The following is a 14,626-nucleotide window of genomic DNA, read 5'->3' as shown; positions in this document are numbered from 1 at the left end:
TCAAACGATTTATCTTAAAAAAACCCAACAAATACTACACCATAAAAATTTATGGAGAATTTTTAGGCTTGCAGAATAGGTTTCTGCTGGCGGTGGTGTGGTTCTTGGAGAAACATCTGCACTTTCATCTCATATTTCTTTTGGGTTTGTGTCTGCAAATTCAAATCAAATTCTGATTTTTTTTAACACCCTTTTCTTTCTTTCTTTGGTTGGTTCAAGATTTTTGTTTTTGGAGAATCGAGGAAATTGAAGAACGCTTATAGATTTTTGTTACCAGAGAAAATTTTATGTTAAATCCAATTGAAAGAATCCTTTAAGTTAAATAAAGGGAGGGAATAGAAAAGGAGAGAGAAAGATTGTCTCTGCAAGGATAATGTCGGACTCGGCGGAGACGCCGAGTTCTTCCGAAACTGCTTCAGCTGCCACAAATTCGACGAACACTTCACCTCCACCAAAAGATTCACCGCCTCCTCCACCACCAGATTCATTGTCCGCCAGTCTTGTGTTAGCCTCTCCACCCTCTAATAGTTCACCAACACCAACATCATCACCACCACCACCGCCTCCAGCAAGTGCAAGCTCTCCTCCTCCTTCACCTCCATCATCGTCATCATCACCGCCTTCCAACTCTTCCGCATCGTCATCACCACCGCCTTCCAACTCTCCGCCTCATACTCAGGCACCCCCAACAAATTCACATCCTCCTCCGGCAGCCTCACCACCACCAACATCCTCAACATCTCCGTCGCCCAATTTGTCACCACCACCAATATCTTCCACTTCTCCCCCTCCTACCCCCTCGAAGAATGTGTCGCCCCCTGTATCTGGCCAATCATCTCCTCCTCCTGGTAACTTCTCTCCAAAATCACCGCCCCCAAGTGGATTTGTTCCACCTCCTGCGTCACAGGGAACAACAGAGTCTCCACCTCCGCCAACAGAATTTATAGCCCCTCCTCCCCCAGTTTCAAATGCGCTACCTACATCATCAAGTTCAAATTCCACTTCATCAACTGTGTCCCCTCCTACACAATCCGCAAGTACTAGTGCATCTAGGGGCTCATCATCTGAAAATTCATCCTCAACTTCCTCTAGTACGAAATCGTACGCAACCAGCACCACGATTTCTGTTAATAACACAACCAAAGTATTGATTGGTGCAGTAGTGGTGGGCTCAGTACTAATTGCATTACTTGCAATCATTTTTGCTGTGAAAAGGAAAAAGAAAAGACAGGATCCTTATGCAACCCATTACATGCCCCCTAAAAATTTTGTGGTGCAAACAGGTGAAGTACTCTCTGCTCATTTTGAGGCTCCACCACTGTTTAATTAATACCTTATTATCATCTAATGTAAGGTTTTCTTCCATTTTCTTTATGTAGATGGATATTACAACGGACAGCTGCCACATGTTTCGGGTTTCTCTGGCCAGGCGAATTACTCATATGGTTCGCAAATTTCACAATCACCAGATAGCTATGGGAGTCAAAACAACAGCGGAGATACAGGTTTGATAAGTGGCACTAAGACCCATTTCAGCTATGAAGAGGTGATGGAAATGACAAATGGGTTTGCTAGTCAAAACATTGTGGGTGAGGGTGGGTTTGGATGTGTTTACAAGGGGCAAGTGCAAGATGGGAGAGTGGTGGCTGTCAAGCAGCTTAAGATAGGTAGTGGACAGGGCGACCGGGAATTTAAGGCTGAAGTTGAGATTATCAGTCGGGTTCATCATCGGCATTTGGTGTCATTGGTAGGCTATTGCATCTGTGATCGTCAACGCATGCTCCTTTATGAATACGTTCCAAATAAAACTCTTGAGCATCATTTGCATGGTAAGGTGATCATTCTTCTTCTTCTTCTTGTTATTGTTTTTTTCATTTTTCTAGCAAAATTTTATGTTCTTATGCTGGTGTGATGCTGATTTGTGCCAACAGCAAAAGGAATGCCGGTGTTGGATTGGCCTAAAAGACTCAAAATCGCCATGGGTGCTGCAAAGGGTTTGGCGTATTTACACGAAGATTGTAAGTACTCCAGTCATGTATAAATACATGCCTTGCTAATAATGTGCAAGTTAGTATCTGTACCTAGAAAACAATATATTTTAATAAGTTCATGCTCTTAAAGTTCAAGTTCACTGTTTGTTAAACATCTAAAACAGAATGCTGATTAATTTCTTTTCACAATGTGACCGATTGTAGGCAATCCAAAAATTATTCATAGAGACATTAAATCAGCAAACATTCTATTGGAGGATAACTTTGAAGCACAGGCAAGCGTTCATTGCTTTCTTCCTCTTCCCCTGCTGCTCAATGTGTGCCTTCTTTATGAACTCTTCAGTTCTGAACTTCTATTCTAGAACTACTTTAATTGCAGGTAGCAGATTTTGGGCTCGCCAGACTAAATGATACTTCTCAGACTCATGTATCAACTCGAGTCATGGGGACATTTGGGTAGGTTTTGATTGTTTGCAACATCTGTGCTGCATTCAGATTCTACTCTCTTATTTTTATTTTTATTTTTTTTTGGGTACAGATTCTTTTGTTTGCTTCATTTGTTTCCACATTTTGACATCCTTTTTCCTTAGCTCCTCGGCATACAACTTGCCAGAAAGTTTAATTCTACTTGGTTAAGGCCAACAATCATTTTCTATTCCATGACCTGACGGCCATTAACTCCAAACCCTTCTCAGAAAGGGGTGTCCTGACAATTTATTCAAGTTATTTTAATTTAAACAACAGGTCAATAATGCACGAGTTACCAGGTCTTTATTATTGTTCAATTTGGCTTTCAGGTACCTGGCACCAGAGTATGCATCAAGTGGAAAATTGACAGATAGGTCTGATGTGTATTCATTTGGAGTTGTACTTCTGGAGCTTATAACTGGAAGGAAACCTGTTGATCCAACTCAGCCTTTGGGGGATGAAAGTTTGGTTGAATGGGTATGAATAAGAAATTTTCTTTTTTCCTTGTCAGGACCTTTACTTTGCCGTTAAAACTGATGCTTGTATCTTCATTCCTTCTGAATATGATTGTCGCATTGGCAGGCTCGTCCAAACCTCATTCATGCCATTGAAACTGGTGATCTTGGTGAATTAGTTGATCCTAGGCTTGAAAAGCGTTATGTTGAGAGCGAAATGTTGAGAATGATTGAGACAGCAGCCGCTTGTGTTCGCCATTCTGCTCCAAAGCGGCCCAGGATGGTGCAGGTGATCATTTAAAAACCTCACTTGTTTGATTCATTTTCTTTAAGCTGATTTTATAATGAATTGATAATACAATTATGGTTCTTTTAATCAAATTAGTTGCAAAAATAAACTTTCTCGCCTATCCCTTGTGTAGGTGGTGAGAGCTTTGGACAGTGAAGACATGTCTGATCTCACAAATGGTGTGAAGTATGGCCAAAGCACTGCATATGATTCTGGTCAGTACAATCAGGACATTATGAGATTCAGAAAGATGGCTTTTGCCAGTGATGACAGCTCCGAATTTGACAGCGTCAGCAGAGAATATAGCTCCCAAGGACCACCAATTTCAAATTTCGCAAGTGCAGAGTTAGAAACTCAAGCCATGAGAGATGGTGTCGACAAGAGATATGGAGGGACTCAGGACAACTTAGGCAGTCGTCGGAATATGTAAAGGTGATGGGGCAACAGACATTTGCATTAGCAGGACACGGCAACACCACAGCAGGCCACACCAGCAACAACTTGCATTTCGACTTAAAAAATTAACTTAATTGTTTAGTTGCTTCAAATGAGCAATGGAATTTCAAGCTTTCAGAGTGAGTCTACTCCAGAATTTTATGCATTTACTACATTCCTTTTGGTTTCACTAATACCAGCAGTCATGGCTTGTTGATACTAGAGCTCTAGAGCAAGATGGATTCAGTCTTGAGTGCATAGCCAAATACTTTCTAGTGAGAAACTTCTAATTGTGATGTAAAATATGTAGAAATTCACAAAAAAAAAAAAAAACTAGTTATCCTTTATTCTTTAATTTATTATTAATTTTTAATCTTGCACGTCTTTCTATTTCAGTTTTAAATTTTATTTGTGAAAGGCTAGGAATAGTCACTCTACTATTGGTATTTTATTTCTTCCTAAAACTATGCATTTGATCCTTCCGTGCGGGAAGAACCATCATTTCACCAATATAATTGCATATTATAAGCACATCCTGGAAAATTTTTCTGAAAGCTCCTGTAATCTTGTTTTTTTAATATTAAAGTAAGAAAGGTTATATACAAGATCCCCATTAACGAAAATCTGCCCATACAAGGGGCAAAGCTGTAGGGGGAAATATAATTCTGTATCAGTCACAAGAAGACTTTCACAATGTTTACAACTAGATGTTATATTTGAATCTCATAGCTATTTGGGTGGATCACTACAACAACCTTAGCTGAACATAGATGAAAGGAGGGAGCCCCCAGTTTATTTTTACTCTTAAATTTCTGTAACCTTAGCTACATGGTATCTGTCTGAATTGTCTAACCTCCCAGCTTCAGCAACGACTCTTTCAATTTTCTTGGTTGAATGTCCTTCGCATTAGCCTTGCAAAAGAGATACAACTTGATAGATATATTGGAAGTAACTGAACAAAATATAGGTGAAAAGAAGAGGGGATGCCTGCAGGGACTTTATCACGTTAATACCAACTTCTTTAGTCCTTTATTTTTTTGATAAACGAACCAGATTAATTGAATTTCTGGGGATCTTAAATCCACAATATGATAACGATTAAATAATAGGATCTATTTTGTAAATCTCACCTCAACCTTGAGAATGTTCAGCACCTTGCCATTAAATGTTGTCATATTAGCATCAACAACTTGAAGACCAAATGAATAAATAGCATCCATCAACTTCCTAAACCCTCCTCGCTTATGCTCATAGAAGAGCTTAATCAGGAATTCTCTCTTGCCAATCTGGTTTAATTCTATCTGCACCTGAGAAAAGAACAGATGCAAAACTTAATGCAGCATGTAATGAACATTGTCAAAATCACATGATTCCTGCTTTTTTCTTCCCAAATATAGCAGCTATAACCGTGGTATCAAAGCCAAGCATAGATAGGGTTCAGAAGCTGAGAAAAGAGTGGAAATCATATCTTGTTGCTTCATACCTCAGTCTTTTTATTTTCACCAAAACCAGAGGAATTTTGGTTGCCCTCAGGAGGAAGCAGGTGTTTGCTACTTTCGCATAATGTCTCCAACTTCGAAGCAATAATTTCTGCATTGCTATTTTTGCATTCCTGTTCTTCAATTTCCTTGAGCTCATCCTGGAGTTTCTTCTCCTCCTTCTGCAACTCACCAATGTAATCAATTGCATCCCCAAGGATAGCAGCTTTATTCATCTATTCATGAAGAAAATGAAAATGGAACTCAAAGAGTGAGACACAATTGATCAGAAATTGCAGGAGAGAAAAGGACTCTTATGGTAGCCAACAGATGTAGCTATCTTAACCTTTGATATCTTGGGAACTAGAGCTCGCAGAGTAAAGAGGCCATCTTTCATCCTGTTCCTCCTGTTCCTCTCAGTGACAAGATTCTTAGATCTGAAATTCTCTCTTTCAGACCTCTGGATAACTTTTGCAGCTTTATTGTTACAATCTGGAAATAGACCTGCTTGTTGCTTCAATAAGTTTTCATCGTAGTCAGATTTTCTTTTGCCACAGGGTTTTCCAATTGATTGCTTCAAAATTCCTTTCCGAGATAAGTGACCAGAATGAGAGTCAAATGATGAATGCTCATTTGAAGGATTGGAAACACTGGAAGACCCTTCAAAGCTAGAATGGTTATTGGGTTGGTTTAATGGGTGATGAAACTGTGTTCGAGGAATCAAACTTAACAAGTGGCTGGGAGGCGGCAAGTTTTGCAAGTTCTGCTCAAGAAATGGATCAAGACACAGCTCATTGATGCTGGAATAGTCATGTGCAATCAAGGCCTCTTGTTTTAGGACATTAAATTGAGCTGTAATAAATTCTATAATCTTCTGATCTTTTGTTATCTGAGAAAATGAACATATTTTTTACTTGACTAGAGGAGGATATCTAAATCATGGTATGAAAATTTAGTAAAAAGCAAGGCATATATAAACCTTACATGTTTTCCTGCAAAAAGCTCAATAAGTCCACCAAATACTGGGATCAGAACTCGAGTGCCAACAAATTCCTGCCAAATTCATTTCTCAAGTTAATTATATGATGGACATATTCTTTGGATGATCACTTACCAAAGGATGAAGATATTTCTGGTTCCTGATGATTAAAAAAAATCATAAAAAAGGTTTCTCATAAGAACTTTCTAAAATACTGCATGCCTTCAATTGTATTGACCTTCCCATTCTTTATTGGCAATCAAAACTACAAACCATGAGATCACAGGTACAATTTTTTTTATTTCATCACTTTTATCAGAAAACAAATGTGATCAGGAACAGTTAACCCATTTCAAAGCAATAAACGATACAAGGACAGAGCTAAAGTTTGAAGAAATCACAGGAGAGAGATTCGAGTCTGAGGCATTGGCATGGGTAAGCCACTTTGATTGAGTTGATGTCACCACCTCTCCATGAATCCTGCTTCCAGTCCCACATATCAGATTTTAGCTTGGGCTTAATATTACCAAATGCATACAAAAACAATTTAACAAATTGATCGGAGTTTCACAGAGAGAGAGAGAGAAAGAGAGAGTAAGTACCCAGAATATAAAGGCATGAAAGGAGGGAAACAGGCAAGAGCCTCACATGCCTTAGTACTGATTGGATGCTTAAAATACATATCCCTGCAAAGAGCGGCCGAGTGGTTCTCTTCTCCTCTTTCCTCTTTCACTTCACCACCACCGCCACCGCAACAGCAACCCATCCACTGAATAAATCTATAAAAAGAAATTCGAAAAATGAGAGAAATGCAAGGAAACTGAAAGTAGAAATGGGTAAGCATTAAAAAGCCCTGGAATGAACATTATAAAGAAAAGGCACCTTGAAGGATCATCACCCAACTTCCAAACAACACAGTAGTCCCAAGCGTTAGAGTGAACAAGGGGTCTGAGCCATTCTAGTGCTCCCTCCAAACCTCTCATGTCTCCTCCTTTCCCAACAGGTCTCTCTCTCTCTCTCTCTCTCTTATTAAAATCAGATAGAGACGCCCTTCACTATTTTCATGTATTCTCTAAAAAGAAAAGAGCAAATGGACTAAAGCCCAATTACTAATACGCGACAAGAGTAACAAACTTTTCTTTTTCTTTTGAGTTTTATTAGGGAAGAAAGAGAGAATCGTCCTAATCAGTAGCAAATCTGTGACAGAGAGGAATCTGATCCCTGCAGAGAGAGAGAAAGGGTTTTTGACTGGCAAAGAAAACGGCCATCGAATGGTTCAAAAGGTAAATAGTGGGCAGTGGATTGAAAGGTACCCATAACTGCACTGCAACTTATGCATCATTTTGTTAAAAAGGAATGTTTCTGTTTTCTTTGCTTTCCTACTCTCCCTTGATGCTGCTCCATCTCACGTCCCACCTACAACATTTCACCATCCGCCATTCCTTCTTCGTCTATTGGCGCTTTATCTCCGGCGGAAATTGAGTTTCAGAAATATATATATATATATATATATATATATATTAATTATTATTTTTAATAATATTAATAATAATTTTTTTTTTCTTAAAAGCGTGCAGCTTATTTTTGCAGGTTGAGACAATTGTGGGAATTTCCCGAATGCAAATTATTTATTAGGGATAACAATAATTGTACGGTTGCTGCATATGTTTGTACTTTCCATACAATGCAATCATCTACAGGCACTGATCTGGACCATTGATCAAGGACAACCAACAGTAAGATAAAAGACTTTGTATTTTCCATTTATTTCTTAAGATTTTTATTTTTTTTCTCTGAAAAATATATTTCATTAGCGAAGAGAAAAACTATCCTTGTACAGTAGAGCTTCTAGCTGCGTTGGAGGGTTAGAAACCCATCCCTGCTTATACATGTGAAATCTAGAATTTTTTTGCTACCCAATCTGCAGATGAATTAGCAGGGAGCCAAACGCAAGAAAACATAAAGGATAGCCATCAAAAGCAGCATCTACATTTTTTTTTAAGAAAACCTGGTGGAGAAGGGATCCATACTGTTGGAACCTGAATAGACGTAGCTAAAAGGGTAAGGCAAAGAATGTTGTTGTGGAAGCACTAGGTTCTGAACTTTCTCAAAGTCATTCTGAGCCTTCATGTTAGTCAAGAGTGGATTAGGCATAACATGATAAAAAATAGCTCTATTTCTAGTTTTCCAAATTTGCCAACAAAATAAAGTTGCCATTTGCATCATCTGGTTGTCTGAACCATTTATGAACAGTTGTATGGAACTCCATCAGAAAGGGAAAGATTCATAGCCTTTTGATGCAAACCAAGTTGCTATAGCATGTGGGCAAAGAAACAACATGTGTTCAAACTAAAATAGGGAAGTTGAACATTTCCTTTTAAACAGATTTACGTTGGTTGCTAGTGAATTGCATGAGGCTTGCTAGACAAAAATTGCGAATCTTTGGTGGAACATCTAAGGACCAAATGTTATCGCAAAAAGAATGAGATAATTGCCTGGAAGTGGATGTTCCCGCCTCTTGAACTACTGAACGTCCTCCTTTTAGAAGATAATAAACTGATTTTACAGTGAGACATCCATGATTAGTGAAATGACACACTCTTCTATCTTCCCTTGCTTTCTCACCCAACGGAATCTTCAAGATCTCTCTATACCTTTGGGGAGAGAAACAAGCATGCAACAAATGAGCATCCCATGTCTTTGATACTGGATTAATAAGATCAGAAATGTAGATGATAGGACTATTAGGAGGTCTGGCACTAGTAATTCTAAATCCTATAATGGAAGGAATCCACGGATTCTCCCACACATTCAAGAACAATGGACAAGTGATGTTCCATCTAAGTTCAATCTTCAAAGCTGACCTATACTCCAAAATGCTTCTCCAACCCCCACAACGTTCCTCTCCTTAATGAGGCTTCCATAAAGTTTGAATAAGGAAAATAATTCCTTTAAGAATTTTAACCCACAATGCATCCAGACTGGCCACTAATCTCAAAGCTTGCTTGGCTAATAGGGAGATTTAAACAAATCAAGCTCCTTAAACCCAATACCTCCATCCCTTTTGCTTCGAGCCAAGCGATCCAACTAATCTAGTGAATTCCATTCCCTTCTGATTGCGACCACCAGAATTTAGCAGATAAATTTTGGAATTCAAAAATTAGAACCACTAGAAATTTGAACAGATTACATAGGAAGGAATCGATTGGATCACTTATTTTATTAGCACTTCCTTCCCTTCACAGGAACCGACTTTTCCAACCTCGAAGCTTGGACGATAACCTCTCTCTAAGAAAATCCAACGCTTGATGCCCTAAGTATTTAGATGGGCACCCTGAGTTAAGAAGAAGCAGAATTCGAGATACCCTGAGTTAAGATTTTCATCTTGGACCTCATGAAACACGAAAAATTAATCTAAATTTAGTTCATCTTAATTAAAAATATGATAAGCAAATTACATCTATTTTACATATAGATTTTTATTTTATATATATATATATATAGGGGTGAGCTTTATTCGGTTCAAATCGAATAAACCGAATCAAACCATCTTAATTTGATAATTCAGTTCGATTTTTAAGATAATTCGGTTCGGTTCGATTTTATATTATAAAAATTTTGATTATTTCGGTTTGGTTTGATTTTGAATATAAAAAAATTGATTAAACTGAATCGAATCAAATAATTTTATTGATTTTTTATTTGATTTATTTTTATAGAGAATTTATGAATTATATATATATAAATTATTTAATTTCATTGATTAATGGTTATTAGGTTCAAACCAAGGTCAAAATCAGACTAAATTACTTGAAAATCAAGTCTAAATTAAAAAATCAATCAAAAATAAAAACTGATCGGTTTGAACTGAACTGAACCGAAATAGAGTTGTTCGGTTCAATTTGATTTTTCATCTATTTCAATTCAATTTCTAAAATATATAATTTAATTTGGTTCGATTCGATTTGAACTAAATACTCTCTCTCTCTCTCTCTCTCTCTCTCTCTCTCTCTCTCTCTCTCTCTCTCTCTCTCTCTCTCTCTCTATATATATATATATATATATATATATATTATTTGGAGACTACGCATATGCCACTGCAATGAATCTTCGTTTCATCATGTTTTCTGTTGCTTCCATAGAGAGATGATAGCTCAAATCAATTTACTATGCTACTTTCTATTATCCAAAATTTCAAATCGAGTTGGAGTATAATTATTTGAGATATTTTTTATTAGTAATTTATTATGAATAAAAAAATTAAAGTATTTGAGTTTTAAATATAAAATAAATAGATTTCAACATCTCTTGATCCACTGGGTGTAGCTTGGATTGAATTTTGGCATTGTTTAGGTTGCCAAATGAAAATGTACGGGCATTGATGCTTGGAAGCTTCGTTAGAACTCCATCTAGGGGCTACCCATGTATGGGCCGGGCTTGTTTCTTGTGGATGGACTTTTGGGCTGGTTTTGTCTAGACTAGGATCCATATTTTATTTGGATATATCCTGCTGTTTGATGAAGTTTAATGAAGTTATCTTTGATCTTTGAAAAAAAAAAATATCAGTAAATAAAATAATTTCTCATTAAATTAAGTTATTTAGAGGCTTCCAACATATATAGAATGGAATGATTTCTGCACATTTTTGGATAAGTGAATTATCAATCAAATGATTCGAAATAGTTTGTAATCCCCATCATTTCATATGATTTAAAAAAAAATTACAGTAATTGATCAAGTTTCTGTAATTACATATTTCAAGCTGCAGTTGAAATCTAAGAAAATTAAAAGAAAGAAAAAAAAAAGGGATTTTGGCAGAAATAGCAATCAACAGAGAAAGTAACATACATGAAGAAAATAACCTATCATCATGATCTTTTATGGACCAGGCTTGAGATGGTCATCACCAACAGGATAACTTTCAGCTTTCATACGACCATTTTCAGATGGCTTGTGTCCTCTACCATCTCCATTTCCACCTGTTCTATCTATTGGGAATCCTCTGTCGAACCCAAACTCAAGGTCCCCTACTCTCTCCCTCTCCCTCTCCCTCTCCCTTCCCCTTTCTTTGGGGCGAAAATTAGTGTTTTGCTGGCTCTGCTTACTGGGTTTGCTGTGTTTGCTGTCTTGACGCTTATTGCAGAGCCTGCCAAGGCAACAAGCAATCGCTGATATAACAATAATCACAGCAAGAACTATAAAAACAGTACCAAATGATCCATTTGAGTGGGAGTGGGAAGCTGGTGGTGGCTGCCCAGAAACGGTGTTGGGGTAAACCACAACAGGTTGTTGCTGTGGTTGTGTGGACATTTTTTCTTTTTCTTCTTTTGGTTGGTTGGAGAAGAGATGGAGGGGTTTGGATTTAGTATATGAATCTGGAGGTGTTGTTCTTTGAGTGCAGACTAAGGGAGACTAATTAAGGTGGATTCAAGTCACAAGCAAGAAATTGCCCTGAAATGAGGTTTTGTATAATTGAGTTGTTGTCAAAATGAATTGTATGTAGCTTTTGAAATTCAGCAAAGGGAAGAACTTTCTTTAATAAAGATATTCTTTGTGTCCTTTAATATAATTGGGCACTTGCACTTGCACTTGCTTTGTTATGAGAGAAAGTAAGATTTTGGAGTCTTTGTATAGACATAATCTCAAAGGACTATGGATAAAAGCAGCATTTATATACTAATAAACACTCTATCATAACCATTTTGTTTTGAAAGCCTTCATTAATCATTGGTGCATGGTTTTCTATGGCTACTTAATCTAAATCTGATTTATTATAGGCTCAAGTCATAAATATATGTGATTTTATATTTAATAGATAAATCTCATAATATGTTTTGTATTTATGATATATGGGGTATAAATAAAAAAAATTCACTATTTAATAATCTATCATTCATTTTCTTTTCGAATTTGAGACCTTACAGACTTAATTTGAGAATTTATTCAATGCAATTGTTATATGTACAACAGATATACTATAATAGTTGATTATGACAAGAACTTGTATGATCAATGATTATAATACAATCATTATACATATAATAATTATATTTTAAAATATTTCATTCTAGAAACCACTATAATACCACATAACTAAAGCTCATTGGTTGGCATATGACTTATTATGGCATAATACATCTATTTTCAACCATTATATTGTCAGCTTGATTGACATTAAGTTTTAAATGCTGAAATTACTTTTCTGAATAAAAGTATCATTTTAGATGTTGTTGAAAAAAACAGTTTGAAAAAATTGTTTTGTTATTTTAGTATTCTTATAACTAAAACTTATTAAATTTAATTTTTAATTATTTTTAATACCCTCTAACTAGCCTATTTAAAAAAAATAATTTTTTCAACAGCATTTTCAACAACAATGGCAAATAGGTCTTATATTTATTTCCATATTGTAGACCCTTATTTTGTGATGAGTATGTGCATTGAGGCCGTGGGAAACCCGATGATGAAAAATTATATGACTGTAAGATGTAATTGGAGGCATGGAGCTGAATTATTAATTCCGTGGCATGATCTTGAAAAAAATAAAAATAATAATAAAATTTTGGGGAAATTAATTTAATTAAATTTAAATAAAATTTTATTTTGTTTAAATTTAATATGGGTAGTTCTTAAATGGATCTAATTAAGTTTAATTGGGCTCTATGAGCCTAAGAAAGCCTAGTTAGGAATTTTAAATGGGACCCATTTAATTATTTTCTAAAAATTAAAATAACAAAATATCTCTCTCCTCCTTGACCCCACTCTCTTCCTCACTCCCTATTGGTGCCTTCCATTTTTTCCTGTCTTCCTATTGGTTGAAACACCTCACCCATATCCCAGTCTTATTCGAATTCTGCAATCGCAGTTGTTTAAGTCATCTAAACTTTATCACCCTAAGACTCCAAATCCTACCACACCTCTTCCTCATTCCCTATTGGTGCCTTCCATTTTTTCCTGTCTTCCTATTGGTTGAAACACCTCTCCCATATCCCAGTCTTATTCGAATTCTACAATCGTAGTTGTTTAAGTCATCTAAACTTTATCATCCTAAGACTCCAAACCCTATCACACCTCTCTCCCAAAACCCTATAAATACCCTACTGGAGAAAAAAAAAAAAAAAAAAAAAAAGAGGGGATGATGGGAGGAAAGAGGAAGAGAAAATTCAAAGCTATAAGAAATTTAGAGATATTCAAGACTCTTTGAGTTCTTCCTTATTTTTTCTTTTCTTCAAGAAGATTTTCATACAAGATTTCTAGAAGGTCAGTTTTTATTGTTTTCTTTTCAAGATCTATGCCACACAATATTTTAATTCTATGCTCTTTGTCTTCAATTTATTTTATATGTTCATATTGATCATGTAATCATGTTTAATTTGAGGGGATACACAACTCTACACATGTTTAGTTTCTGTCTCTCGTATTTTTATTATTTTTCTTTATTTTCCGAATCTGTAAAAAATTTGTAAAAATTATATTCATATTCTACACGAAATTCCATTAATTTTAGGCTCAAGAATCACTAAAAAAGCTTTAATATTTTGTAAGTTATGGCTGTTTGAAGTTAGGGTTCCTGTAAAATCTGATTTGCAGGATATCCGACTTGTGGAGCCCATATCTCCCTTGTTCCTTAATATTTTTGTGCAAATCTAGTGTCTAAAATTAACTTCAGAATCTTATGAATCTTTTCCAATTGGTTTTGCATTCATATCTTTTGTGGTTAATGAGTTATGAATTTTACAAAAAAGTAGTACGATTCTGTCACGTAGAAGAGTTGCGATTTATGTAGATCATTCGGCTAGGGTTTTGTTTGATTTATAAATTTTATGTTACTGTATGATATGTAGGCTATCTTCTGTAATTTTTTTATGATTTTTAGGCATGTTTAACTATTTTTAAAAAATCAAATTTCTTGCTACTGTTAATCTGCCAGAATTCGAAAATTGTATATTTATGCATGTTCTTGTATTTTCTTAGGTTTTAATTGATATTTGATCTATTTTATGTATTCTTTTAATTCAAGAAGTGTTATAAAGTGTTTGGATCATGTTAGAAGACTCAGACCATTAGGTAGTTGTAACTAATTAGGAATCTTAACCCTTTAGGAGACTAGAGTTAGAATCCAATGTAAATTGTTATTAATATTTTCTTTATTTCTTTTATTTTCTTTAGTTTCTTTATTTTTTATTACAAACAAAATTGGTAAGTAGCCCTAAGGTAAGTACCAAAGAGGGCATTCTTGTGGAGCTTATATGGAGCTAAACGGGAGTAAGCCAGGGATATCATTGCCATACTAGAAGAGAAGACCCTTTTTTAAGGGTAGCTTGCCCCAATGGCAACTGCATTTACCAACAAGTAAGTAGTTCTAAACTTCTCGAATAACCATTGGCATGAAATTGTAGTAATAATAGAACTTTCATTTGGTAAATTAAAATTAACTTTGTTTTTAATTTAATTGACTTTTGCATGTAATTAATTTAAATAAATACTTTGTAAATTAAAATCAATCTTGTTTGTAAATTAAACTAATATTG

General features: G+C 35.7%; 3 protein-coding genes across 4 annotated transcripts; 1 reads left to right on the top strand and 2 right to left on the bottom strand.

Moving 5' to 3' along the window:
- The first annotated feature begins 343 nt into the window (after positions 1 to 343).
- On the top strand, positions 344 to 3,765 carry LOC110638997 (proline-rich receptor-like protein kinase PERK13). The gene is made up of 8 exons (XM_021789744.2): positions 344 to 1,283; positions 1,380 to 1,829; positions 1,932 to 2,018; positions 2,196 to 2,266; positions 2,371 to 2,447; positions 2,789 to 2,936; positions 3,042 to 3,203; positions 3,337 to 3,765. The coding sequence occupies exons 1-8, from the start codon at positions 374 to 376 to the stop codon at positions 3,631 to 3,633; spliced, it is 2,202 nt and encodes a 733-aa protein (XP_021645436.2). The 5' UTR covers positions 344 to 373; the 3' UTR covers positions 3,634 to 3,765.
- Positions 3,766 to 4,187: 422 nt separating this feature from the next.
- LOC110639038 (transcription factor bHLH90) lies at positions 4,188 to 7,556 on the bottom strand. Of its 2 annotated transcripts, none has more exons than XM_058149736.1 (8): positions 6,978 to 7,556; positions 6,698 to 6,874; positions 6,497 to 6,578; positions 6,101 to 6,169; positions 5,463 to 6,005; positions 5,122 to 5,352; positions 4,769 to 4,945; positions 4,188 to 4,549 (listed from the first exon to the last, which is right to left on the bottom strand). In XM_058149736.1, the coding sequence occupies exons 1-8, from the start codon at positions 7,076 to 7,078 to the stop codon at positions 4,487 to 4,489; spliced, it is 1,443 nt and encodes a 480-aa protein (XP_058005719.1). In that variant the 5' UTR covers positions 7,079 to 7,556; the 3' UTR covers positions 4,188 to 4,486. The 2 variants fall into 2 exon arrangements, with proteins under 2 accessions (XP_058005719.1, XP_058005720.1); XM_058149737.1 differs by having other exon boundaries at positions 6,497 to 6,575; positions 6,978 to 7,555.
- Positions 7,557 to 10,768: 3,212 nt separating this feature from the next.
- On the bottom strand, positions 10,769 to 11,618 carry LOC110639039 (uncharacterized). The gene has a single exon (XM_021789809.2). It carries the CDS (start codon positions 11,403 to 11,405, stop codon positions 10,974 to 10,976), a length of 432 nt encoding a protein of 143 aa, XP_021645501.2. The 5' UTR covers positions 11,406 to 11,618; the 3' UTR covers positions 10,769 to 10,973.
- Positions 11,619 to 14,626: the final 3,008 nt, after the last annotated feature.

Source organism: Hevea brasiliensis, chromosome 7 (assembly GCF_030052815.1).
Source record: "Hevea brasiliensis isolate MT/VB/25A 57/8 chromosome 7, ASM3005281v1, whole genome shotgun sequence".
NCBI lineage: Eukaryota > Viridiplantae > Streptophyta > Magnoliopsida > Malpighiales > Euphorbiaceae > Hevea > Hevea brasiliensis.
This window is presented reverse-complemented; position numbering and strand designations above follow the sequence as displayed.

Bases quoted from the DNA above. Each gene is read 5' to 3' on its own strand.
- LOC110638997 (XM_021789744.2), top strand. From the start codon at position 374: ATGTCGGACTCGGCGGAGACGCCGAGTTCTTCCGAAACTGCTTCAGCT. The intron at 2,937-3,041 runs GTATGAATAAGA...TCGCATTGGCAG, and splicing joins ATGAAAGTTTGGTTGAATGG to GCTCGTCCAAACCTCATTCA. The intron at 3,204-3,336 runs GTGATCATTTAA...TCCCTTGTGTAG, and splicing joins AGCGGCCCAGGATGGTGCAG to GTGGTGAGAGCTTTGGACAG.
- LOC110639038 (XM_058149736.1), bottom strand. From the start codon at position 7,078: ATGAGAGGTTTGGAGGGAGCACTAGAATGGCTCAGACCCCTTGTTCAC. The intron at 6,875-6,977 runs GTGCCTTTTCTT...TTCTTTTTATAG, and splicing joins TTGGGTGATGATCCTTCAAG to ATTTATTCAGTGGATGGGTT. The intron at 5,353-5,462 runs GTTAAGATAGCT...CTTCATGAATAG, and splicing joins TAGTTCCCAAGATATCAAAG to ATGAATAAAGCTGCTATCCT.
- LOC110639039 (XM_021789809.2), bottom strand. From the start codon at position 11,405: ATGTCCACACAACCACAGCAACAACCTGTTGTGGTTTACCCCAACACC.